Raw genomic sequence first — 27,266 nt, 5'->3', positions numbered from 1 at the left:
CCCCGTTTAGACGGGGGGAATTGGCAGTGACGTGGAGCGCTGATGCAGGTACACCGCGACCTGCTCTCAGACCGAGTGATCGGAGGGAATGCCAGGGCGGGGACAACCGATGATGATGTAAGTACGCCTTGTTGAATGACCGCGGTACATTGGCAGCCTAAGCTACATACCAATGTATGGAAAGCCCAGATTGGTTACTCATGCAGTTCGGCGCCAATAACTCTGATTGGTTGGGATAACACAGGAAGTCCATCGTAGAGCCGGATCCATTGGCGAATGGTTACCATGGAGATGAGGACACATCATGGAAGCATATGGATAGTATTAGATAAACATCACATATTTTTGCATTTATAAAGCGATTATTACATTAATATACACAGTGGTGATTAATCTGTATGGAATTTATATGTTTACATATATCTGATGTCTATTTCGGGTTTTATATTACCTCGTATATTTTAATAGTGGGCTGACACTGGATGGTGATTGGCTCCCTGCATGGAGTACACACTATTTAAGACAGCCCATGGCACCATGTTGTATGCTTGAAAAAGGCAGGATGTGCGGCCGAAAAGTTGCTATCTTATCATGGCTGGAATAAAGACTTTTTCTACTAGACAATAACACCCGTTTGGAGCGCTGTTCTTCCTATCTTTTGAATATATGTTTCTTCAGGAGGGTTCCCTGGACTTGGAACGAGCGCCCCTGAAAAGTGAGTGCTGTTAGTCAACTGTATACTATATATGCACATCAAGGAGCAGGCGTCTGCAGCCGAGGAGGATGGAAGCCTTGATGACAGTCAGTCATTGTCTGGTCAGGGAACTCTTCTGGACGAGGTGGCGGACGAAGAGGAGGATGCTTCTCGGGGGCCAATAGAAACTGGTGGCGTTGCAAGGTCAGGTACAGGGTTTTTGCGGGGCACAAGTGATGTTGATTTGCAAAAAAGTGCTCCTCAACCCAGCACAAGCAGTGAATTGACACCTGGAACATTGGCCCACATGGCAGAGTATGCCTTGCGTATCCTAAAAAGGGACCCCCGCATTATCAAAATGATGACCGATGACAATTACTGGTTGGCCTGCCTCCTGGATCCACGATACAAAGGAAAATTAAAAAATATCATACCACATGAGAACCTGGAGCAAATAATGGCTACCAAACAAGCAACTCTTGTACACCGTTTGGTTCAGGTATTCCCAGCACACCCTATATTAAGGGTCACCAATCTAACCCAAGAAGAGGTGCGAAACCGGCTAAATAAGATTAAAATAGATAAATCTCCGGGTCCGGATGGCATACACCCACGAGTACTAAGAGAACTAAGTAATGTAATAGATAAACCATTATTTCTTATTTTTAGTGACTCTATAGCGACAGGGTCTGTTCCGCAGGACTGGCGCATAGCAAATGTGGTGCCAATATTCAAAAAGGGCTCTAAAAGTGAACCTGGAAATTATAGGCCAGTAAATCTAACCTCTATTGTTGGTAAAATATTTGAAGGGTTTCTGAGGGATGTTATTCTGGATTATCTCAATGAGAATAACTGTTTAACTCCATATCAGCATGGGTTTATGAGAAATCGCTCCTGTCAAACCAATCTAATCAGTTTTTATGAAGAGGTAAGCTATAGGCTGGACCACGGTGAGTCATTGGACGTGGTATATCTCGATTTTTCCAAAGCGTTTGATACCGTGCCGCACAAGAGGTTGGTACACAAAATGAGAATGCTTGGTCTGGGGGAAAATGTGTGTAAATGGGTTAGTAACTGGCTTAGTGATAGAAAGCAGAGGGTGGTTATAAATGGTATAGTCTCTAACTGGGTCGCTGTGACCAGTGGGGTACCGCAGGGGTCAGTATTGGGACCTGTTCTCTTCAACATATTCATTAATGATCTGGTAGAAGGTTTACACAGTAAAATATCGATATTTGCAGATGATACAAAACTATGTAAAGCAGTTAATACAAGAGAAGATAGTATTCTGCTACAGATGGATCTGGATAAGTTGGAAACTTGGGCTGAAAGGTGGCAGATGAGGTTTAACAATGATAAATGTAAGGTTATACACATGGGAAGAAGGAATCAATATCACCATTACACACTGAATGGGAAACCACTGGGTAAATCTGACAGGGAGAAGGACTTGGGGATCCTAGTTAATGATAAACTTACCTGGAGCAGCCAGTGCCAGGCAGCAGCTGCCAAGGCAAACAGGATCATGGGGTGCATTAAAAGAGGTCTGGATACACATGATGAGAGCATTATACTGCCTCTGTACAAATCCCTAGTTAGACCGCACATGGAGTACTATGTCCAGTTTTGGGCACCGGTGCTCAGGAAGGATATAATGGAACTAGAGAGAGTACAAAGGAGGGCAACAAAATTAATAAAGGGGATGGGAGAACTACAATACCCAGATAGATTAGCGAAATTAGGATTATTTAGTCTAGAAAAAAGATGACTGAGGGGCGATCTAATAACCATGTGTAAGTATATAAGGGGACAATACAAATATCTCGCTGAGGATCTGTTTATACCAAGGAAGGTGACGGGCACAAGGGGGCATTCTTTGCGTCTGGAGGAGAGAAGGTTTTTCCACCAACATAGAAGAGGATTCTTTACTGTTAGGGCAGTGAGAATCTGGAATTGCTTGCCTGAGGAGGTGGTGATGGCGAACTCAGTCGAGGGGTTCAAGAGAGGCCTGGATGTCTTCCTGGAGCAGAACAATATTGTATCATACAATTAGGTTCTGTAGAAGGACGTAGATCTGGGGATTTATTATGATGGAATATAGGCTGAACTGGATGGACAAATGTCTTTTTTCGGCCTTACTAACTATGTTACTATGTTAGAGGCGGTGATGGTTCTCACACGAGCTGTAGGGGGCAACATGGCAGAGGTGTTAGAGGTGCACAAATCCGAAGTGGCGTTGGACAGAGGTGTTTTATGACCAGGTTGTGGAGTGATTTCGCAATGACCAAAGACACGACAGGTACTGCTGCATCAATTCAAAGTGACAGGAGACAGCGTTTGTCCAGTATGGTTACCAACTATTTTTCCTCCCTTATCGATGTTCTCCCTCACAGGTCATTCCCCTTTGATTACTGGGCATCTAAAATAGACACCTTGTCTGAATTGGCAGAATATGCATTACAGGAGCTCGCTTGCCCAGCTGCTAGTGTGCTATCAGAAAGAGTCTTCAGTGCTGCTGGTTCAATACTGACCGAAAAAAGGATAGGTCTGGCTACCCGAAATGTTGATGATCTAACCTTCATTAAAATGAACCAATCATGGATTTCAAATTATTTTGCCCGACGTTCCCCTGCTGACACGTAGCTTGCCTTAAAAATGTCTTGCTTTTGGCCTCCTCTTACTGACTGCTCCAATTTCTCCATTTGCAGCTGCTGAATGTCCACCATAGGCCATTTTATACCTCCCTAAATGTGCTGACTCCCCCCACAGGGCTGTGGTCACCACTTGGCGCAAGCACCCATGCGAGTGCCGTTTGCCTGGACAGGTGGGTGTGCCCACTCTTGGGCGACGGCACTGGCACAGGGTCCCTCATACTACAATGAAGTGTCTCTGATGGTGGTGGTGCACAACCAACGTCAGACACACCGTCGTAATATGAGGGGCCCTGTGCCAGTACCGCTGCCCACGAGAGAGTGTTCCACCCCAGCTCGAACAGTGCTCTACCACTTGCAAAACTTACCTCTCCCTGCTCCACCACTGTGTAGTCTGTGCTGTTATATCCTTCAATGGCACTGCCAATACAAATTTGTTGAAATGATAGATGATAGTAAAAATATACAGGGGCTCTGGCCTCCATTTAGACCAGTTAACACTTTGCGCCAACTACCACTGTCTACTACTCAGCAGAGGAGCCCACGCCTGTACCTAGCTATGCCACCAGTTTATTAATGAACATTTTTTTGGCTGACATTTAGCCCACTTGATTATTTTGGCCTACTAACTGTGTCAGCCACTTATTACAGTTGTCCTCCACTGAACAAAGCAATGCCGCCTGTGTACTCCTGTTACCAATTTTGAACTGCATTTAGCCTACTTACTTACTTGGGCCTAGTAACTGTGTGAGCCTCTCATAACAGTTGTCCTCCTCTGCTGAAAAAAGCTATGCCACCTGTGTACTCCTCTTACCAATTTTGAACTGCATTTAGCCTACTTACTTACTTGGGCCTAGTAACTCTGTGAGCCTCTCATAACAGTTGTCCTCCTCCGCTGAAAAAAGCTATGCCGCCTGTGTACTCCTCTTACCTATTTTGAACTGCATTTAGCCTCCTGTTTTATTTTAGGCCTACTAAGTCTGTGTGAGCCTCTCATTACAGTTGTCCTCCTCCGCTGAACAAAGCAATGCCGCCTGTGTACTCCTGTTACCAATTTTGAACTGCATTTAGCCTACTTACTTACTTGGGCCTAGTAACTGTGTGAGCCTCTCATAACAGTTGTCCTCCTCCGCTGAAAAAGCTATGCCGCCTGTGTACTCCTGTTACCAATTTTGAACTGCATTTAGCCTACTTACTTACTTGGGCCTAGTAACTGTGTGAGCCTCTCATAAGAGTTGAATACGATGAAACAAGAAAAGAAAACAGTGCGGCACTCACCCTTATTTTTGAAGCTTTAATTCGTGCTCTTTATTGAAGAAAAATGTATAAAACGTCCATTAGGACATCAGGTCAGCAGGAGGGTGCAGAGGTGGAGTGTGGACGACGGCCGTTTCGCACGGTATGTGCTTCAACGGGTCCAGCACATACCGTGCGAAACGGCCGTCGTCCACACTCCACCTCCGCACCCTCCTGCTGACCTGATGTCCTAATGGACGTTTTATACATTTTTCTCCAATAAAGAGCACGATTTCACAGCTTCAAAAATAAGGGTGAGTGCCGCACTGTTTTCTTTTCTTGTTTCATCGTATTTACTCTGGATTGCCCATCAGTGCTGAGCACCGTATACCCAGAACATACGTGCCACCTGCATATTTTTCGGATGTTCTTTAAGGAGTGAATGTCCATATTGATTTGTGCTTCTCTAGTGCCGTCCATTGCTCATTCTGTGTGTTGGTTGTTCTCATAACAGTTGTCCTCCTCCGCTGAAAAAGCTATGCCGCCTCTGTACTTCTGTTACCAGTTTTGAACTGTATTTAGCCTTCTTACTTGGCTCTAGTAACTGTGTGAGCCGCTCATAACAGTTGGCCTCCTCCGCTGAAAAAAGCTATGCCGCCTGTGTACTCCTGTTTTCAATTTTGAACTGCATTTAGCCTACTTTTTTATTTTAGGCCTACTAAGTCTGTGTGAGCCTCTCATAACAGTTGTCCTCCTCCGCTGAACAAAGCTATGCCGCATGTGTACTCCTGTTACCAATTTTGAACTGCATTTAGCCTACTTTTTTATTTTGGGCATACTAACTGTGTCTGCGCCACTCATTACAGTTGTCCTCTACTGAACAAAGCTATTCCGCCTGTTTAGTCCTGTTACCAATTTTGAACTGCTTTTAGCCTACTTTTTTATTTTGGGCCTATATCTGTGTTTCCTTCTCATCCTGCCCATTGCCCAGCCACTGCTAGATGAGTCTGCTGGTACATTGACCCAGACCACTACATTCCCCTTGCACTCTACACAGCCTGAATCTGACCCTGCTGAAAGTCAGGTTTCCCTTCCCGCATACTATACCACCTTACACGGGGACAAAGAGGAAGGTGCAGATGAAAATGCAGGTTCTTTCATCAGGTGGGGGGCATACTCGTTGGCACTGGCACAGGGCCCCTCATAGTATGCAAAAGTGTCTCTGGCAGTGGGAGACGCCGCCCACCGTCAAACACACTGCCGTACTATGAGGGGCCCTGTGCCAGTGCCAACTACTGCCCCCCCCCCCTGCTTGCTCAGGATCACAGCACTTGCAAAGTTGAAATACACTTACCTCTCCCTGCTCCACCGCCGTGACATATTCCGCGCTTCCTGGGCCCACGAAAATCTTGAGTCAGTCGTACCCCCCACAACTTTAGCCAAATGAGCCCCTGTTTTTAATGCCTATTATTATAAAGTAAATTAAGATTGACAAGCTTAAGAAATAAGAATTGATGTTTTTGGCATTAAAATGGACACTGTAGGTGTTTTCCTGTCCTCCACTCACTGCCGACTTTGATTCCCCATTGACTTGCATTGGGTTTCGTGTTTCGGTTGGCCTCCGACTTTTCGCAATAATCGGCCGATTTCACCCGACCCGACTTGAGAAAGTCGGGTTTCGCGAAACCCGAAACAATCCTAAAAAAGTAAAAGTCGCTCAACTCTAGTCCTTACACTGTATGACAAACCCACAACTCCCCTATTCACAGTATAGTGAGCCCACAACTCCCCTATACATAATATGACAGACCTGTAGCTCCTCTATACACAGTATGATGGGCCAAAGCTCCCCTATCACCGTATGATGGGCCCACAGCTTCTCTACACACAGTATGATGGACCCACACCACCCTTATTCACAGTATGATGGGCCCACACCTCTCCAATACACAGTATGATGGGCTGACAGCTGCCTAATACAGAGTATGGTGCCCACATAGCTCCCCTATAAACAATACAATGCCCCCCACACTGTATGATGCCCCACAGTAGTCCCCACACTGTATGATGAGCCCCAGACTGTTTGATGCTCGATAGTAATCCCACACTGTATGATGGTGATGGCTCCTCAGTCATCCCCAAATTGTATGATGGAGGCCACAGTAGTCCCTAGACTGTATGATGGTCCCCAAAGTAGTCTTCAGAATGTATGACGGCCACCATACAGTATCCCTCATATTGTATGTTAGCCCTCTCAGTTGTCTTCACACTGTATGATGTCCCCCACACTGAATGTTAGACTTCTCAGTTGTCTCCACACTGTATGGTGACCCACACAGTATCCCCCAAACTGTATGATGCCCCCATAGTAGCCTCCACACTGTTTGCTGGCCCCCACTAGGTACCACAGTGGTATTGTCTTCTTCTCGAGGAGGGTGATGCCATGCCTGGAAGCGACAAGGATCCATTTAACAGGTAACACATTCATGCAACATGTTCTGACTCCAGGCTAGAAGGGGAGCTCTAGACCCGGATTCAGGGTAACTTCCCTATATATTCTGGCTGGAGGAGGAGTTAGTAGTCAGTCTCTGAGGAGAGCTAGAGCAGTGCAGACACGAGGGTCTGCAACTCCTGGCAGGAGAGTCAGACAGTCTGTAAGAGACAGTGATTGGAGATGACGCAAAGGAGAAAAGAGAGAGATACTCGGAGTGGAGCTGAAAGTGGGCTCACTCCAGAATCAGCGCAAGAAACCGGAGGCCGGATTCCGAGGTTGTGGGGTAACTGTATGCCCCACAGCAGAAACTGGCGGGCAGGAGATTCCAAGTCTCCTAGCCACCATTACACCCGAAGGCACAGCGGCAGACAGAGCACAGAGTCACCACAAGAAGGGTCACCTGTAAAATGGATCGAGTTGTCTGCCATGCGGGTAGTGTCCACTTAAAAGGACAGAGAGAAAGAGAGGACCTTGTATGAAGTCTAGGGCAACAAGGGACTTAGAACATAGTGCAGAAAGGAAGGCTTCCAACCCCTCCTGGCTAGGGGCAATTCCGAATTGCTTTCAGGCTGCCCGGACCTCACCATCACCTGTTATCTGTACTCTGGACTGTGACTGCATTCTACCAGTAAAAGGTAAAGAGACTGCAACCTTAGTAACATAGTTAGTAAGGCCGAAAAAAGACATTTGTCCATCCAGTTCAGCCTATATTCCATCATAATAGATCCCCAGATCTACGTCCTTCTACAGAACCTAATAATTGTATGATACAATATTGTTCTGCTCCAGGAAGACATCCAGGCCTCTCTTGAACCCGCCATCACCACCTCCTCAGGCAAGCAATTCCAGATTCTCACTGCCCTAACAGTAAAGAATCCTCTTCTATGTTGGTGGAAAAACCTTCTCTCCTCCAGACGCAAAGAATGCCCCCTTGTGCCCGTCACCTTCCTTGGTATAAACAGATCCTCAGCGAGATATTTGTATTGTCCCCTTATATACTTATACATGGTTATTAGATCGCCCCTCAGTCGTCTTTTTTCTAGACTAAATAATCCTAATTTCGCTAATCTATCTGGGTATTGTAGTTCTCCCATCCCCTTTATTAATTTTGTTGCCCTCCTTTGTACTCTCTCTAGTTCCATTATATCCTTCCTGAGCACCGGTGCCCAATACTGGACACAGTACTCCATGTGCGGTCTAACTAGGGATTTGTACAGAGGCAGTATAATGCTCTCATCATGTGTATCCAGACCTCTTTTAATGCACCCCATGATCCTGTTTGCCTTGGCAGCTGCTGCCTGGCACTGTCTGCTCCAGGTAAGTTTATCATTAACTAGGATCCCCAAGTCCTTCTTTCTGTCAGATTTACCCAGTGGTTTCCCATTCAGTGTGTAATGGTGATATTGATTCCTTCTTCCCATGTGTATAACCTTACATTTATCATTGTTAAACCTCATCTGCCACCTTTCAGCCCAAGTTTCCAACTTATCCAGATCCATCTGTAGCAGAATACTATCTTCTCTTGTATTAACTGCTTTACATAGTTTTGTATCATCTGCAAATATCGATATTTTACTATGTAAACCTTCTACCAGATCATTAATGAATATGTTGAAGAGAACAGGTCCCAATACTGACCCCTGCGGTACCCCACTGGTCACAGCGACCCAGTTAGAGACTATACCATTTATAACCACCCTCTGTTTTCTATCACTTTACCTTAACCTTGTGTCTTCTAGTTATTTCCTGCACCTCACCATCTATCATCCTTTCTAACTACACTGGGAGACCTGGGGACTAAGTTCTACCTGTGGGGAACTAGACCATCTCTGCTGCAATACCATCATCCCCAGCGGACCCCTTTAAGCAGCGTCGGTCACCCCTGGCTAAGTACCACAGGTGGCGTCATGAACATTCTTTATTTTCTTACAAACCATCCCCTTTAAAGACCTTCCCTTTAACCTGGATGTCCAGGGCCACGGACCAGGTCCCTGGCACCGTGACCACCCCTTTAAGGACCAGCAGACCCCAAAGTCCTAGCGGGTGCCCCAATTACTCCCCACAGCAATCTCCACAATGTATGATGGCCCCATCAGTTGTCCCCACACATTGTGGTAGCTCGTACAGTAGACCCCACGCTGTATAATGCCCCCACACTGAGTGATGGTGATGGCCCCCATAGTAGCCTCTACACTGTATGATGGCCCGCACAGTAGCCTCCACATGGTATGATGGCTTCTACTTTGATGGCCCCTGCAGCCCCGCACTGTATGATGTCCCCCCATAAGTACAATTAAAATAAAAACAAATGTGAATTGTCTCTAATACTTTTTTTTTAACCCCTTCCCGACCCATGACGCCACGTAGGCGTCATGAAAGTCGGTGCCAATCCGACCCATGACGCCTATGTGGCGTCATGGAAAGATCGCGTCCCTGCAGATCGGGTGAAAGGGTTAACTCCCATTTCACCCGATCTGCAGGGACAGGGGGAGTGGTAGTTTAGCCCAGGGGGGGTGGCTTCACCCCCTCGTGGCTACGATCGCTCTGATTGGCTGTTGAAAGTGAAACTGCCAATCAGAGCGATTTGTAATATTTCACCTATTATAACTGGTGAAATATTACAATCCAGCCATGGCCGATGCTGCAATATCATCGGCCATGGCTGGAAACATTAATGTGCCCCCACCCCACCCCACCGATCGCCACCCAGCCCCCCGATCTGTCCGGTACACTGCTCCGGCTCCCCTCTGTCCTGTGCTCCGCTCCCCCCCGTGCTCTTGTCCGCTCCCCCCGTGCTTCAATCACCCCCCCGTGCTCCATTCACCCCCCCTGCACTCCGATCCACCCCCCTCCGTGCTCCGTTCCACCCCCCCGTGCTCCGTTCCACTCCTCCGTGCTCCGTTCTACCCCCCCGTGCTCCGTTCCACCCCTCCCGCACTCCGATTCACCCCCCCATGCTCCGATCCCCCCCGTGCTCCCCCCCACCCCATCATACTTACCGATCCTGCCGGGGTCCGTCCGTCTTCTCCCCGGGCGCCGCCATCTTCCAAAATGGCGGGCGCATGCGCAGTGCGCCCGCCGAATCTGCCGGCCGGCAGATTCGTTCCAAAGTGCATTTTGATCACTGAGATAGATTATATCTCAGTGATCAAAATAAAAAAAATAATAAATGACCCCCCCATCCTTTGTCACCCCCATAGGTAGGGACAATAAAAAAATAAAGAATTTTTTTTTTCCACTAATGTTAGAATAGGGTTAGGGTTAGGGGTAGGGTTAGGGGTAGGGCTAGGGTTAGGGGTAGGGTTAGGGGTAGGGTTAGTGGTAGGGTTAGGGCTAGGGGTAGGGTTAGGGCTAGGGTTAGGGGTAGGGTTAGGGGTAGGGTTTCGGTATGTGCACACGTATTCTGGTCCTCTGCGGATTTTTCCGCTGCGGATTTGATAAATCCGCAGTGCTAAACCGCTGCGGATTTATGGCGGATTTACCGTGTTTTTTCTGCGCATTTCACTGCGGTTTTACAACTGCGATTTTCTATTTGAGCAGTTGTAAAACCGCTGCGGAATCCGCACAAAGAAGTGACATGCTGCGGAATGTAAACCTCTGCGTTTCCGTGCAGTTCTTCCGCAGCATGTGTACAGCGATTTTTGTTTCCCATATGTTTACATTGAACTGTAAACTCATGGGAGACTGCTGCGGATCCGCAGCGTTTTCCGCAGCGTGTGCACATACCTTTAGAATTAGGCCATGTGCACACGGTGCGGATTTGGCTGCGGATCCGCAGTGGATTGGCCGCTGCGGATTCGCAGCAGTGTTCCATCAGGTGTACAGTACCATGTAAACATATGGAAACCAAATCCGCTGTGCCCATGGTGCGGAAAATACCGCGCGGAAACGCTGCGTTGTATTTTCCGCAGCATGTCAATTCTTTGTGCGGATTCCACAGCGTTTTACACCTGTTCCTCAATAGGAATCCGCAGGTGAAATCCGCACAAAAAACACTGGAAATCCGCTGAAAATCTGCAGGTAAAACGCAGTGCCTTTTACCCGCGGATTTTTCAAAAATGATGCTAAAAAATCTCACACGAATCCGCAACGTGGGCACATAGCCTTAGGGTTAGGGTTGGAATTAGGGTTGTGGTTAGGGGTGTGTTGTGGTTAGGGTTGTGATTAGGGTTATGGCTACAGTTGGGATTAGGGTTAGGGGTGTGGGGGGGTTAGTGTTGGAGGTAGAATTGAGGGGTTACCACTGTTTAGGCACATCAGGGGTCTCCAAACGCAACATGGCGCCACCATTGATTCCAGCCAATCTCGTATTCAAAAAGTCAAATGGTGCTCCCTCAATTCCGAGCCCTGACGTGTGCCCAAACAGTGGTTTACCCCCACATATGGGGTACCAGCATACTCAGGATAAACTGCGCAACAATTACTGGTGTCCAATTTCTCCTGTTACCCTTGTGAAAATAAAAAAATGCTTGCTAAAACATCATTTTTGAGGAAAGAAAAATGATTTATTATTTTCACGGCTCTACGTTGTAAACGTCTGTGAAGCACTTGGGGGTTCAAAGTGCTCACCACATATCTAGATACGTTCCTTGGGGGGTCTAGTTTCTAAAATGGGGTCACTTGTGGGGGGTTTCTACTGTTTAGGCACACCAGGGGCTCTGCAAACGCAACGTGACGCCCGCAGACCATTCCATCAAAGTCTGCATTTCAAAAGTCACTACTTCCCTTCTGAGCCCCGACGTGTGCCCAAACAGTGGTTTACCTCCACACATGGGGTATCAGCGTACTCAGGAGAAACTGAACAACAACTTTTGGGGTCCAATTTCTCCAGTAACCCTTGGGAAAATAAAAAATTCTGGGCTAAATAATTATTTTTGAGGAAAGAAAACGTATTTATTATTTTCACGGCTCTGCATTATATACTTCTATGAAGCACTTGGGGGTTCAAAGTGCTCACCACACTTCTAGATAAGTTCCCTTCGGGGTCTAGTTTCCAAAATGGGGTCACTTGTGGGGGGTTTCTACTGTTTAGCCACATCAGGTGCTCTGCAAACGCAACGTGACGCCCGCAGAGCATTCCATCAAAGTCTGCATTTCAAAACATCACTACTTCAATTCCGAGCCCCGGCATGTGCCCAAACAGTGGTTTTCCCCCACATATGGGGTATCAGCGTACTCAGGAGAAACTGGACAACACCATTTGGGGTCCAATTTCTCCTGATACCCTTGGGAAAATAAAAAATTGCAGGCTAAAAGATCATTTTTGAGAAAATTATTATTTTTTTTTTATTTTCATGGCTCTGCGTTATAAACTTCTGTGAAGCACTTGGGGGTTAAAAGTCCTCACCACACATCTAGATTAGTTCCTTTGGGGGTCTAGTTTCCAAAATGGGGTCATTTCTGGGGGATCTCCAATGTTTAGGCACACAGGGGCTCTCCAAACGTGACATGGTGTCCGCTAATGATTGGAGCTAATTTTCCATTTAAAAAGCCAAATGGCTTGCCTTCCCTTCCGAGCCCTGCCGTGCGCCCAAACAGTGGTTTACCCCCACATATGGGGTATCAGCGTACTCAGGACAAACTGGACAACAACATTTGGGGTCCAATTTCTCCTATTACCCTTGGCAAAATAGGAAATTCCAGGCTAAAAAATAATTTTTGAGGAAAGAAAAATTATTTTTTATTTTCATGGCTCTGCGTTATAAGCTTCTGTGAAGCACCTGGGGGTTTAAAGTGCTCAATATGCATCTAGATAAGTTCCTTGGGGGGTCTAGTTTCCAAAATGGGGTCACTTGTGGGGGAGCTCCAATGTTTAGGCACACAGGGGCTCTCCAAACGCGACATGGTGCCCGCTAACAATTGGAGCTAATTTTCCATTCAAAAAGTCAAATGGCGCGCCTTCCCTTCCGAGCCCTGCCGAGTGCCCAAACAGTGGTTTACCCCCACATGTGAGGTATCGGCGTACTCGGGAGAAATTGCCCAACAAATTTTATGATCCATTTTATCCTATTGCCCATGTGATAATGAAAAAATTGAGGCGAAAAGAATTTTTTTGTGAAAAAAAAGTACTTTTTCATTTTTACAGATCAATTTGTGAAGCACCTGAGGGTTTAAAGTGCTCACTAGGCATCTAAATAAGTTCCTTTGGGGGTCTAGTTTCCAAAATGGGGTCACTTGTGGGGGAGCGCCAATGTTTAGGCACACAGGAGCTTTCCAAACGCGACATGGTGTCCGCTAACGATGGAGATAATTTTTCATTCAAAAAGTCAAATGGCGCTCCTTCCCTTCCGAGCCTTACCATGTGCCCAAACAGTGGTTTACCCCCACATATGAGGTATTGGTGTACTCAGGAGAAATTGCCCAACAAATTTTAGGATCCATTTTATCCTGTTGCCCATGTGAAAATGAAAAAATTGAGGCTAAAAGAATTTTTTTGTGAAAAAAAAGTACTTTTTCATTTTTACGGATCAATTTGTGAAGCACCTGGGGGTTCAAAGTGCTCACTATGCATCTAGATAAGTTCCCTGGGGCGTCTAGTTTCCAAAATGGGGTCACTTGTGGGGGAGGTCCAATTTTTAGGCACACGGGGGCTCTCCAAACGTGACATGGTGTCCGCTAAAGAGTGGAGCCAATTTTTGATTCAAAAAGTCAAATGGCGCTCCTTCCCTTCCAAGCCCTGCCGTGCGCCCAAACAGTGGTTTACCCCCACATATGAGGTATCAGCGTACTCAGGACAAATTGGACAACAACTTACCTGGTTCAGTTTCTCCTTTTACCATTGGGAAAATAAAAAAATTGTTGCTAAAAGATAATTTTTGTGACTAAAAAGTTAAATGTTCATTTTTTCCTTCCATGTTGCTTCTGCTGCTGTGAAGCACCTGAAGGGTTAATAAACTTCTGGAATGTGGTTTTGAGTACCTTGAGGGGTGCAGTTTTTATAATGGTGTCACTTTTGGGTATTTTCAGCCATATAGACCCCTCAAACTGACTTCAAATGTTAGGTGGTCCCTAAAAAATGGTTTTGTAAATTTCGTTGTAAAAATGAGAAATCGCTGGTCAAATTTTAACCCTTATAACTTCCTAGCAAAAAAAAATTTTGTTTCCAAAATTGTGCTGATGTAAATTAAACATGTGGGAAATGTTATTTATTAACTATTTTGTGTCACATAACTCTCTAGTTTAACAGAATAAAAATTAAAAATGTGAAAATTGCGAAATTTTCAAAATTTTCGCCAAATTTCCGTTTTTATCACAAATAAACGCATAATTTATTGACCTAAATTTACCACTAACATGAAGCCCAATATGTCACGAAAAAACAATCTCAGAACCGCTAGGATCCATTGAAGCGTTCCTGAGTTATTACCTCATAAAGGGACACTGGTCAGAATTGCAAAAAACGGCAAGGTCTTTAAGGTCAAAATAGGCTGGGTCATGAAGGGGTTAATAAAGTTAGCATTATTCACCAAAATGCAGCAACAAATGTTGTAAAAATGCTGAGAGAATTGACAGCTGCAGTTCTCAAATGGAGTCATGAAAAAAAATAAGCGTGTGCATGAGATTTCTGAAATCTCATAGGTTTTGTTGGTACTGTAAAAATTAGCATACTTACATAAAAAATGCAATAACAAAAAGTCACGCTGCACATGAACATAGCCTAAGAGTAGCAGTTGCTTCAGGTGGGCTTCTCCGACTGAGGAGCCTAAAGTGACCATCTACCCCACCGATTGATTTTTTTTACTCAGCAGCATAAATGAGTCCAGAACAATCCAAACTAACAATAGGTGCAGTACAATTATTACCGAATGGGAAGTATTTCCTAAAGCTGAAATATCAAGGTAGATGACAGCTCCTACTTAAGAAAGCAAATTACACAATGCCAGGTACCATAGATGGAAGATTGTGACATTATTTGCACCTGTTTATTAAAGTAATCTGGGACTGCCAAAATGAAGGCCATCATTTCTGTAATCCTGCATAACCCCTTTATGTTAAAAAGAAGAAACAATTATGGTTATACGTGTGTTACTAAAGCAATCATTGCTGATCACCAGTGGGAAAGTTATCATGGCTTTCAACATTAATAATATACATATCAATGACACATCAGCTGGAAATAAAAGACATCTCTGGACAGACAGCAATCTAGCAATGTGCAGGACTCCTCAGGTACCAGCCAGGCTAAGGAGGCAGACTGCATGCAGCCATACAGATGAGTGCTGCTGCGCCCCCTGCCGGTGGGAAGAACCTGTGCACCATACAGCTATAAAGAGGGCTGTGCACTTTTCTGGTACCTTCATTTCACCTCCCAGAACTGCTGTATCCTCAAATGTCTCCTGGTATCACAAGTAAGGCAAGTCAGCACTACCCTGCCCCTCCCAAAAGCTTCTTTCTGCTTCCCCTCCCCTCTGCTGTATGGGCTGGAGGTGCTGCTACCTCCAGGATTGGACCTCAGAGCCAGCACAGAGTGGGGTGGAGGAGCTGTGTGCCTGATGACTGGTGTTCACCTCTTCTTCACTAGGTAAGTCAACACCATGTCCATTTGCAAGTACCTGGGCTAACTTCTCTGGATGACAGAATTCCATCTTTAGGGTAGATGGTGATCTCCTGAGCACCTTCCTGAATACCTGGAGGACACTACTAGGGCAGCTGGCAGCTTCTCCTACAGAAGGATTAGGGGATGAGAGCCTCTGTGATGTGTAGAGACAGGCATTGGTACCTGCAGGGATGGACATGGCTGTTTTATTGAGTTGCAGTATTTATTTTTTTTATTGCAATTAATAATGGATTATGACCCCTTGTCTGTGGATGTCTCAGGTACCGTGTGTGCAGAACCACCAGCATTGATCTTCACTGGACCCCTGCAAATGTTACTGTATCATTGCACTCATGTATTCTCTAATCAATGAGCTGGAAAAAAAAATCAGTGTTGTAGTTTTAGGATGAGACCCAAAAATGTGTTTCCCATATTAACTTCTCTTTTTCTTATCCTCTCCCTACTAATTGCTGGAATTAAATCAGAAATCCTCCCTGGAAAAGGTTCTGCAACATATTAAATCAGGGTTTTACACTGGGGACTTAAGTCAGACTAGGAAGGTCAAGTAAAGTTTTCCTTTAGGACTGTGGAAAAATACAAATGTGACTTGCAGGAATAGAAGATGTATCCATAAAGCACTCAGGTACCAGGACTGATGGGTGCTGTGGGAATGGAGCACATCCAACACTTACTGGATCTGATGGTGGCACAGAAGACATGAATACTAGCAGTAGGAGTACCAGGAGTGCCCCCAGTGCCCCCTTTTCATAGGCACAGGCTCTACTGAGCCCAAAAGCTCACAGTTAGGAAACCTTCTAACATCCTCTGTCTGATCTGATGATTTGTTTGCATTTAATAACTTTACAAAAGTTTGACACACTGAGTAAACAATAGACATAGCAGACGTAGTGGATCTTCTAAGGTCTCTGCCACCCATAATGCAGTAAAGATGACAATAATAATATTTTACACATTTAGTATAGAGATGAGAAGGTTTTCTTTTTAAACAAAAAATTATGATGCAAGTTAATGGCACTGTTCTAAGAAAGTAGTCTGCTATAGACTGAGTACATGGCCAGTTTCTAATGCTCTCCTGCCACCTACTGGACCTAGTGAGCATTACATGGAGAGAACCAGGATCCAGTTATTTACATACATTCTACCTATCATTAGATAGCATTCACCAGCAGCGGACACAGACAGAAGAGGGTCCCACACATGGGCCCTTTGCGGTCCAATAGCTTATAGTAATACCATTCTTTATGTATGTGAGAGAAGCTGGTTGCAGGTGCACGTGAGCCCACTTTACTCTTGGGCTGTTATACACTTGCACAAGTTGCATGGAATTCCCACCACTGGTGCCAACCTATTCTGCAGCAGTGGACAACGATTTAATTATTAGCACGCCAGTGATTCAATTTTTGGTGTGCAGGTTTAGTGAATCCTGCATTGAGCAGGGGGTTGGACACGATGACCCTGGAGGTCCCTTCCAACGCTAACCTTCTATACTCAACCAAGAAAATTCCATGAGATTCATAGTGAATGTATAGATAGTGCATGACGGGACATAGAAGTCTGCAGAGAAACACTTGCGTTTGTGATTATTCCTAATCATCCTCATTCACACGTCAGTATTCGGTCAGCATTTCCCATCAGTGTTTGTATGCTAAAACCAGGAGTGGAGCAATCAGACGAAAGCTACAATCGAAAGATTCACCCATTCTGTGCTTTGGAGACCCTCCTGGTTTTGGCATACAAACATTACAATAATGGAGAAAGTCAACGACGGATGAGATGTCTGACATCCTAAGAGCAAAATAGTTCGGATTTGCATGGAAGTGAGACAAGTCTGGAATATTTCAGCAAGTCAGAGAACATTACTTAGATTCCATCAAGCACTTAGGTCGCAAGTAAGATCTGTAGAAGACAAACGCTGCATTATATCTCCGTGTGGACCAGAGTGCTGATAACTAGAGATGGAGTATTAGTAAGTAGGAAAGCCTTCCTTCCCATGGAAGTGCCATCTGTCCGCCATTATACCAGCATTATACCAATCACCTGAAATTACTTACACAAAAAGAGAAATCCGATATAATGTTTCCCCATTTCATTTTTGAGATGTTTGAGGTTCAACACAACTCTTTTGGCTTTTGTATGAGTGAGAATATAGTATATTGCAGTGCTGGTTACTTACACTATGTACTAGAAAAAAAAACCCTGAACTAAAGGAGTCTGCCTTTCTAAAAATTGGGTACATGTCCAACCATGTGTAGTTTGTATATAGAGGTCTTCTTTGGTTTAACCCTTGCAGGCATATGTGGCCTTTAGGCCGGCTGCAGACAAGTGGAGGAAAAATCTTCTGAGTTTCATCCAGAATACTCAGACGATTATTCATCCGAGTGCCATTTCTTCGTCCATGTGACGTATGTGTGCGATCCGCTTTCATACAACCACACAAAAAATGTACAGACCAAATACAGTTACGGTTTAGAATAGAAATGTATCCGTAAAAATCAGATGACACACGAATGTTCTGTATGGGATCCGATTTTTCTTACGCACCCATAGACTTTGAATGAGTCAGTCGCACCCAATATGCACAAGAAAGTAGTGGATGCTGCGATTTTGTTCTCACTGACAATCAGACCAAAAGAAAAATCATTCTTCTGAGCAGCCATATTGAGTAAGGTCAGTGTGTGGTCCGATCAAAATTCAGACAGGACATGTTCATTTCACATGCATGAGCCCTTATGCCAGTGTTCACCAAATCCGGTCCTCAAGAGCCACCAACAGGTCATGTTTTCAGGATTTCCTTAGAATTGCACAAGTGATTGAATGCTTGCCTGTCCAGGTGATGCAATTATCACCTGTGCAATACTAAGGAAATCCTGAAAACATGACCTGTTGGTGGCTCTTGAGGAACGGAGTTGGGGAACACTGCCTTACGCTCATTTATAGAGTGTGACTTACTGTGGTACTCATCGGTGGACTATGCATTTGGTATGACCAATTGTACAATTGAATCATTATTTTCAATTTTGGACACAAAATATGGACTACAAATTAGAACCTTGTAGAAAGCAATTTCATAAGAGCATGTTTGTTGAATAGCATCATATCTCTGCACTTGATATAAAACATAAGGCATGTAAACATTATATCAGCTGGCGTCTTGTGGAAAGTATACGTTTTAATGCATTATTTCTTTTTCTAGGTCAGGACCATTGGGCAGAATGTATCACTTACATCTTATACTCCTACTACTCTCTACTGTAATGCCAAGTACCAGCAAGACAGATGATGATGAGGAAGGTTACAATTGGCACATCCAGGAAATACCTCACATTGTCAAGTCAGATGTTGTCCATCTCAACAGTCCAATGTTCCAAGCAGAACCAATCCAAGAACTCCATGGAACCTGTGGGATCGAATGTCAGAAGAACTTACCACCACCAACTCAAGATGACCTTGAAAACTACCTTTCCTACGAGACAATGTTTGACAATGGGACGCGAATCATGACAAAAGTAAAGGTTCGTCTGCCAGTCAGGTTGGATCAGACCAGTCCCTCAGTAAAACATACCCCGCGAAGGAAGAGGCAGATTTATGGTACTGACAGTAGGTTCAGTATATCTGACAAGCACTTTATGACCAATTATCCATTTAGTACTGCAGTTAAGCTTTCTTCTGGCTGCAGTGGCATTCTCGTTTCACCTAAACACGTGCTAACGGCAGCCCACTGTATACATGATGGCACAGATTATATCAAGAATACCAAAAAGTTACGAGTTGGAATACTCAAAATCAGATCAAAGAGGGGAGGAAGAAGACGGAAGGGTTCGAAGAGAAACAGAGAAATCCCACCTGCTGATGAAGATGCTCCAAAGAGGGGCAAAAGAAAACAGAAGAAATCAGTACAAAAAAGGTCAGTGGCAGAAGAGACAGACACTGAGGAGACGCATCAGAGATCTGGCAGTGAAAAAGGCTCCCAAGCTGGAAAGCCATCCTTCCAGTGGACACGAGTCAAAGCAATCCAGATTCCTAAAGGCTGGTTTAAGGCAGTATCTGAAAACATGACCTTGGACTATGATTATTCAGTTTTGGAATTAAAGCGTCCACAGAAAAAGAACTTCATGGACCTTGGAATAAGCCCTGAGGTGCATAAAATGCAGGGCAGTAGAGTGCACTTCTCGGGATTTGATGATGACCGACCAGGACAGTTAGTCTACCGTTTTTGTAGCGTGTCAGTGGAATCTAATGAATTGTTTTATCAGTATTGTGATGCAGAACCGGGTTCTAGTGGTTCTGGCATTTACATCCGTCTCAAAGAACCCAACAAGAAAAAGTGGAAGCGGAAAATCATTGCAATTTATTCAGGCCACCAGTGGGTGGATGTTGGTGCTGAGCAGCAGGATTACAATGTAGCCGTCAGAATTACTCCACTCAAATACGCCCAGATATGTCTCTGGATACATGGCAATAATGCCGATTGTTCTCAAGGCTGAACCTTTATTAAAACAATTACTTGGAAGTTATGGAAGGAAAGTTTTAGAGAAAGTTATTTAAAACTATGACAAAGGGACAATACATGGGTTTTGTTTTAGAAAATGCAATTCCAAAGGCATATTCTAGCGCATGTCCTAACAAAGCACCACTGAAGGGAATACCGAAAGCTGGAGAAAAACAGTGGCTAACTATATGGGAATAAAGGAGTTATGTCATGTAAATATTTATTAGGAGAAAGCAGCAGATCTGCTGTCGCTATAGAGAACTCACGACTGCCCCAAAATAAGAAGATTGTTTTACAAGATTTATACCATTACAGAAATGGAACCTTCACAATCACGTCACATTGTTATTCTGTGCTTCATCATGGTGGCAATCATTCAGAGCAACACACATGAAAAATACCTGGTTTGTTACAATGAAAAATAAAGAATGCAAATGATCCTGTGTTCATGCTTTCCCAGAAATCATCTGCCCAGGGTGAATATGATTGGGTTAGCTTTTTAAGTGTTATTGACATCTTAAATAAATAATATGTGTATCTCATGTCTACACGCACTGGTGTGAGCATGTGTATGTGCAGTAATGTATTTAAATGTAGTCCCTGCCACTTTCGTTTTGAAGCCATTGATGGCCTTTGCGTTTATCACTACTAGAACTCAGTGGGTTAATTTGCCCGTTTTGAACAGCCATTTTGTGTTTTAGATTCTCTTCAAAAGTTGGTAATTGAAGACAAAACAGTCATCATAACATATACATTTAACATATACATTATGGACATATTGCCCAGTGCCAAGAAGTAATGGTGCCCTGTTCGAAGGTCCACATATATTTTACCCTTAATTACAGGGCAAAAATTGGGTTAGTTCAGAACATTGCTCTCCTGGGAGAAAGCAATATGTCTCTATTTTCTTTTACTGACACGGAGCCACTTTCCTTGTAGAGGAATGAAGCAAAGTGGCTGTCCAAGACTGAGCAAATGTAGTAGGTAATTGGCCGTAAATGGGACAGGACTCTGATGGTCATACAGCCGCTTCCTTGTTCCTCTACATGGGTAGTGACTGTCTACCTAGGAAAGATTATGCTCAATATGCGATATATACAGGCAGAATACACTGTGCAACAAGTAAAATGGTGCATGGAGCAGAACAGTTAATTTCAGCTTTAATTCTGTATACAGGATACTGTTTTCCCGTGTTGAGGCTGTATAAAGTAGATAACTTCAGGTCCTCTGCTAAAAGGCCAACAACTGCTAAAACGCTTTCAAATAAAAAGAGATTACAAGGATTATTATCAATAATCGCTGTTAGTTTATAAACCATTAACCATATTTCTATGCTGAGATATAGCCATTAGAAGCTACAGGCCTAGACGCGCTTGTGAAGGTCTTCCAGGCCTGAAGTTCTTGTATGCATTGAATTTATCACATTTCCCAACATCCCCCATATAAACAAAGAATTGTTCCTCCTCAGCCAGGTAGGATGTTGGTTGTCTCATGGTAACACTGCAGTCAGAAAATATCAAGAGGAGACATGTTTCCACCAGACTAGTGCTTCTGCCCCAACCTTATACTTACCAGCCACGGTATCCATCTTGTATTGGAGCCACTCTGGTCGGTCTTTGTGACCCGCTGGATGACTCCAGCATTTGCCGGGTGGTCCAGAAGTCACAACTCAATGTAAGTCTATGAGAGTCAGTACGAGGTTCTCATACACTTGCATTGAGAACGTGTTACCATAATTTGCATCAGTCAGAAATTGCGGTCACAAGATGGCGACACGCGACTGAATCGGTGCCAGGAAGAGCTGAAGACGACGGCTGCTAAGTATAACACTTAGTGCAGGAAACTTAGATTAGTAGCACCACTCCAGAGCTGAAATGTAAAATACCTTTGGAGTGGTGCTTTAACGTTTAATGAGCGCTTTTTCAGGTAGGTTCCACCTGAAAAACATGTTGTGTGCACATACACTTATATTATTTACCTGTTTTCCAGTAAATTTTATGGTGGAATGGAGCCTGATAGCTGCAATCATGCATGTTCTGAAAGTCTAGGAGTTGTAGGTTTGCAACAGCAGGAAGGTCAAAGTAGGAGCCCAAGGGACCCTTGTGCAACTTTAGAGATTTTATGAAATACAGGGAGGAGTTTGTACCACTTTTCTGGCCTAAATAACATCAGAGTTTTGGGGAAATTCTTTCTCCAGTTTTTCAGCAGCTGTGTCACTCTTCTAAAAGGTAAATGGGGCTGATGGCGATGCTTATCACAGCCTAATTCACTATGATTTACATCGGAAAGTCATGTATATTATAGAGTTCATAGCTGCCACTGGCTCCCTTGGTCAGACCACCACTCTGTTCACCTTTTATTGAAATTTGATGCTGCATAGACATGTGGAGTGCAGGGGAATGTCTGACCCTCGACCTCCGCTGCCTTTTCATTGCTATATCAGGGACTATTGTGCTATTAGTTTGCATCGAATTGCAATGTGTGCATTGACCTATATGTCCTGGATCAGTGAGTAAATGATTTAAAGGCACTCTGTTCTTGGTTTGCACAGTCATTCTGTGGTGACAGACGCTTGATGCTTCACCAGGGACCAATAATTTATATACAGCTTCCCACCTGCTTGTTTCTCTTCTATCTCCACCCTTCTCTGGCTCTCCGAAGAGGGATTGGAGATACAGGGACAACAAAAAGGTGGGAAGGTGTATGTAAATGATTGGTTCCGCCATGGAGCCCTGAACGGCGGGAATTAGTTTGAACAGTCATTCTATGCCGAGTCCCTTTTTTTCTTCAGTTAAAGTGGTTTCCAGCATTATGATTTCCAGACGTATGATGCCATGCTTGGCACTTTTACCATACAGGAATTGACTGTTTCCGCTGATAATTTGCTTAGGCATTTAATGTATACTGTAAGGAATGGCAATGGTGCTAATTTTGTTCTGCCATTCATTAAAGGTATTTTCAATATGTGGGACTTATTTGCTTTTGCAAACACAACGTTTGCCAGTTACTGATCATACATGGCATCCTGCAATCCAGGGAAAGAATTGAACTGCATGGTACAATTAAAATGTTATTCATTTTCTAGGTTGCTCTGGTTCTTCTCTGTTGCTGTAGTGTTACATTTCATCAAATAAATGTTATTCTTTGTCTACTATCCATTATCATTTCTGTATCAATCCCGCGTACAATTAAAGATTTCTGCTTGCAATCATCCAATATTTATTTAGCACTTGACCAGGATAGGTTTTCATCCAGTGGAAGGCTGGAATTAAGGTTCTTACTGATTGACAGCAAGGAAAGGAAATATAACTCATACAAATTGTAGGTGGAGGGGAAAGAGTAGAAACGAGCTGCCAATGGATCACAATGCCTGGTACGGTTTTTGATTACCTAACATATCCCATGCATGGGGAGAAAGCAGTGAAGTGGCGACATGCTCTAAAACCAGTTTTCTCTCTAGCTCTCTAGTTCTAAGGGCACATGCATATTTTTGTGAAATCGAATACATCTCTTTTAATGGATCCACGTTTTGGTTAAACTCAGGGCATGTCCTATCATGAATGATCTCTTTTTGTAGATCAGCCTCGTCTCTGCAATATATGAGACTTAATTAGAAACACGGCACACGAAAGTGGACTAGGGAGTGGGATTGCTCTGATGCTGAATTAACACATCACACAGATGAAACACAAATGGCATTCGTGTATTGCCTGTGCACATCATGGACGTAGTATTGACATTTGAATTTGGTCCATCAATCGAAACAGACATGGACATGTCTCAGTTTCTCTTTAGGACCAATAGATGCATCTGAATGTAAATGATATGCCCAAAATATTCCACAACCTAATAAGCATTCATGTATAATCAACATATAACCATAAGTAAATGGGCATTCTTGGATTATATTACCAGGATCTGCCATTGCTTTATAAATGGAAACCCTCCATTAATACTGAACAATAATCATCAAGGTCACCGAGGCCTTTATGATTTTCTCTTTTGTACATGTTGTGCTACATCTTGCAAAGAAATAATGCACAATTTGTTGCATTGGTTTATGGAGCCAATGAATTGTGAACAAAACCATGAGGCCACATTCACACGTTCGGTATTTGCGAGTCAAATTCAGGAGTGGGTGATAAATACAGAAGAGGCGACGTGTTTCTATTATACTTTTCCTGATTGTCCCACTCTTAATTTTGTCTTACAAATACGGATATAAAATACTGACATGTGAACGTGGCCTTAGCCAGCACATAAAACAATGGGCTCTAATAATAATTTGCATTTTTTATGTCACTTTCTTTTGTTCTCTTGGTTGTGGCACTACGGTGATTGGTTGGCTGTCTGACATCATCAAGGATTGTAAAAGGACAGGGGCCGCACACTGATGCCATTGCACAGCTCTCTGAGACTTCATATTGGAGAAAGAATGTGCGGGGCATGTGCGACTACGTCGGTTACTAGAGCAGAAGAATCTGCAACACATAGGTTCCTGTTCCACTTTGCAGGGAGGCACGGTACACCACTTCTGAAGCCAGAGCAGTGTGAACAGGTGGTTGGTATGATAGCAGAAAATGCTTTCAGCAGGCTTGGCAACACCACCAGGTCTTCCATACGGTCCAATCCAAAAATAGACTCTGCTGAAGCCAGCTTGTCTAGGAGACAAACCGAACATTGCGGCAGAGTTACTTAAAAGAATAGCAGACAAGATAGATCTGTGGTTTTTGCTGCTGAACTTCCAACCAGGAATGGTCATGTGTGATAATGGGCGCAAACTGGTGGCAGTGGTGAAGCTTGGCAAGCTCTCCACTTGGTAGTTCAGGGGTTTCTGTAAACATACCCAGATTTACCAGAGCTTCTGGTCAATGTTATCTGTGTCAGCGGCCATTTCCGCAAGTCGGCTACAGCAGCCCATGCAAGAGCCAGCGCACTGACTAGTGTGCGACATCACAACATGTTGAAACTCCATTCTACACATACTGGTCAGACTTCGTGAGCAGAAGAGGCAAATGATTGAGTACCTGCTCCAACATGCCTCTTGGCATTCTGGTCAGCCTCTGCACATAACTGAAGATTGGGCATGGATGTCTTTGAGCAAGGGTGTCAAACTGCATTCCTTGAGGGCCTCAGACCATGCGTGTTTTCAAGATTCCCTTAGCATTGCACAAGGTGCTGGAATCATTCTGTGCAGGTGATTAAATTATCACCTGTGCAATACAAGGAAATCCTGAAAACATGACCTGTTTGCAGCCCTCGAGGAATGCAGTTTGACACCTCTGTCTTTGAGGACTCCACAAAGATGGTGAGTGGCAATGATACCATAGTTAGCACAACTATCCTGCTTCTGTGCCTACTTAAAAAGTTGCTGCTCATAATTAAACATGAAGCTTTGCATGCGGACCAGATGGGGATGGAGAAAGACCGCCCAGCCTCATCTCATCTGCTCAGCACGGATTGGGCATCATTGAGGTGGACACTGAGGAGGAAGAAGAGGAGAAACAGGAGCTGGTGGCTAGTACAACAGAGGCTAGTAGCCACGCAATCATTGGCCCATCCCGCCTATGCAGATGGGCTGAGCATGGGAATGAGGATGAAGAGAGGGAAGAGGAGATGGAGAGTCGTCATCATGGTAGAGACCAGGAAGTGGTGGCTGTATGGAGCTTAGCACATATGGCAGAGAACTTTGCATCTTTTATTCCTGAAGTGGTGAGGTCTTCTAAATGGTGACCAGAAGGCCATTATAGAAAATATGTTGACAAAATTCCCATCAGACTAAGAGGGCAAGCTTCCCTGCCCAACCAAGGAGTTGTGGCCAGTGAGACACAAAGCAGAGTCAGTGGTACACCATCAAAGGCATGGACCAATTTCATGACACCAGCCCATCACCCAGGGCCTGATGATGTGGAATTTTTGACAAAGAGGGAAGTTTTTAAAGATGGTCAAGCAAATCCTGGCCGACAAAACCAGCGTACCCCATAATCCCTATGAAACATTCAGCTATTGGGTCTCAAAGCTGGACACCTGGCATGAGCTGTCCTTCTATGTCTTGGAGGTGTTGTGTTGCCCTGCCACTAGCGACTTGTCTGTACTGGTTTCTAGTGCCACCAGGGGGGAGGAAGCCTAGCAGACAGGCGCTTTTGCCTGTCAACAGAGAATGCAGACAAGCTCACTCTCATAAAAATGAACAAAGCCTGGAATAGCCCACACTTTCTACACCGCCAGATGACAGCAGCACAAAGTGTTTGTAATATTCAATATTTTAATGAGGCCTGCCAGTTGCCTTTTAGGGGTCCATGTATGACCCTCTTCATAATTTGTCTGGCTTACCACTTTCAGCAAAGCCTTATGACTGTATAAGTACATCAACTATTTTCATTCGAAAATTAAATTTTTTATGGATTCAGTGACTAATCAATACAGTTTAATGCGGATATTGTTGCATTGCAGTAGTATCAAACTTACAAAAAGCGTAGAAAAATATTTCAGGATTAGATTATTCATTCATAGAGTATTACGTGCTTTGTCACATTTTTGGTGTACTTAATAGTACAAAAAAGTGTTTGGGTAAGAAACGTGAACAAAGAAGCAAAATTATCATACACTATTACGGCTTCTGGAGTACATTTTTTGTGATAACACCAAAAAAAAACCTTTAAATTTTTGCTGAATTACATTTCTCAGCCATATAGTAATACGAATTCTTGGGTACATTTTGTTGGCATATAACCCTAAAAAAAAAAAAAAAAAAATGTGTATCGGTATTATATTGCTCACCCATAGACTATTTTGTGGTCTGGAGTACATTTCGTTGCTATATAAGCCTCCAAAAACGTGTTAAAAATGTATTTGTATTATATTGCCTTTACGTATTGTTGGGTAGGTTTTGTTGCTATATAAGCCTGAAAAAACGTGTTTAATATTTTAGGCTGTGTGCACACATTGTAGATTTGGTGCGTTTTTATGGCATGGATGTCACAAAACCTGATGCCAGCAGAGTGAATGAGGAACTTAACGTGTCATGCACACAAAGCATTTTTGACTTGCATATTTGATGCAAAAAAATAATCTGCTGCATGTCAATTCTCTGTGATTTTTTGTTCTGCGTTTTTCCCCATTGACTTCGCTCAAATCAACCAATA

General features: G+C 44.0%; 1 protein-coding gene across 1 annotated transcript; it reads left to right on the top strand.

The window, feature by feature from the left end:
- Window positions 1-15,333: 15,333 nt before the first annotated feature.
- Window positions 15,334-23,275, top strand: PRSS35 (serine protease 35). The gene is made up of 2 exons (XM_069726430.1): window positions 15,334-15,596; window positions 18,826-23,275. The coding sequence occupies exons 1-2, from the start codon at window positions 15,568-15,570 to the stop codon at window positions 20,114-20,116; spliced, it is 1,320 nt and encodes a 439-aa protein (XP_069582531.1). The 5' UTR covers window positions 15,334-15,567; the 3' UTR covers window positions 20,117-23,275.
- Window positions 23,276-27,266: the final 3,991 nt, after the last annotated feature.

The sequence above is a fragment of the Ranitomeya imitator genome, chromosome 5, assembly GCF_032444005.1.
Source record: "Ranitomeya imitator isolate aRanImi1 chromosome 5, aRanImi1.pri, whole genome shotgun sequence".
Lineage (NCBI taxonomy): Eukaryota > Metazoa > Chordata > Amphibia > Anura > Dendrobatidae > Ranitomeya > Ranitomeya imitator.
Note: the sequence above shows the minus strand (reverse complement) of the source record. Positions and strands in the feature narration are given on the sequence as shown.

What these genes read in the sequence shown, in the direction of transcription:
- PRSS35 (XM_069726430.1), top strand. Translation starts at nt 15,568, where the DNA reads ATGACTGGTGTTCACCTCTTCTTCACTAG. An exon ending in GTTCACCTCTTCTTCACTAG is followed by an intron (nt 15,597 to 18,825) that starts GTAAGTCAACAC and finishes TTCTTTTTCTAG; the next exon opens with GTCAGGACCATTGGGCAGAA.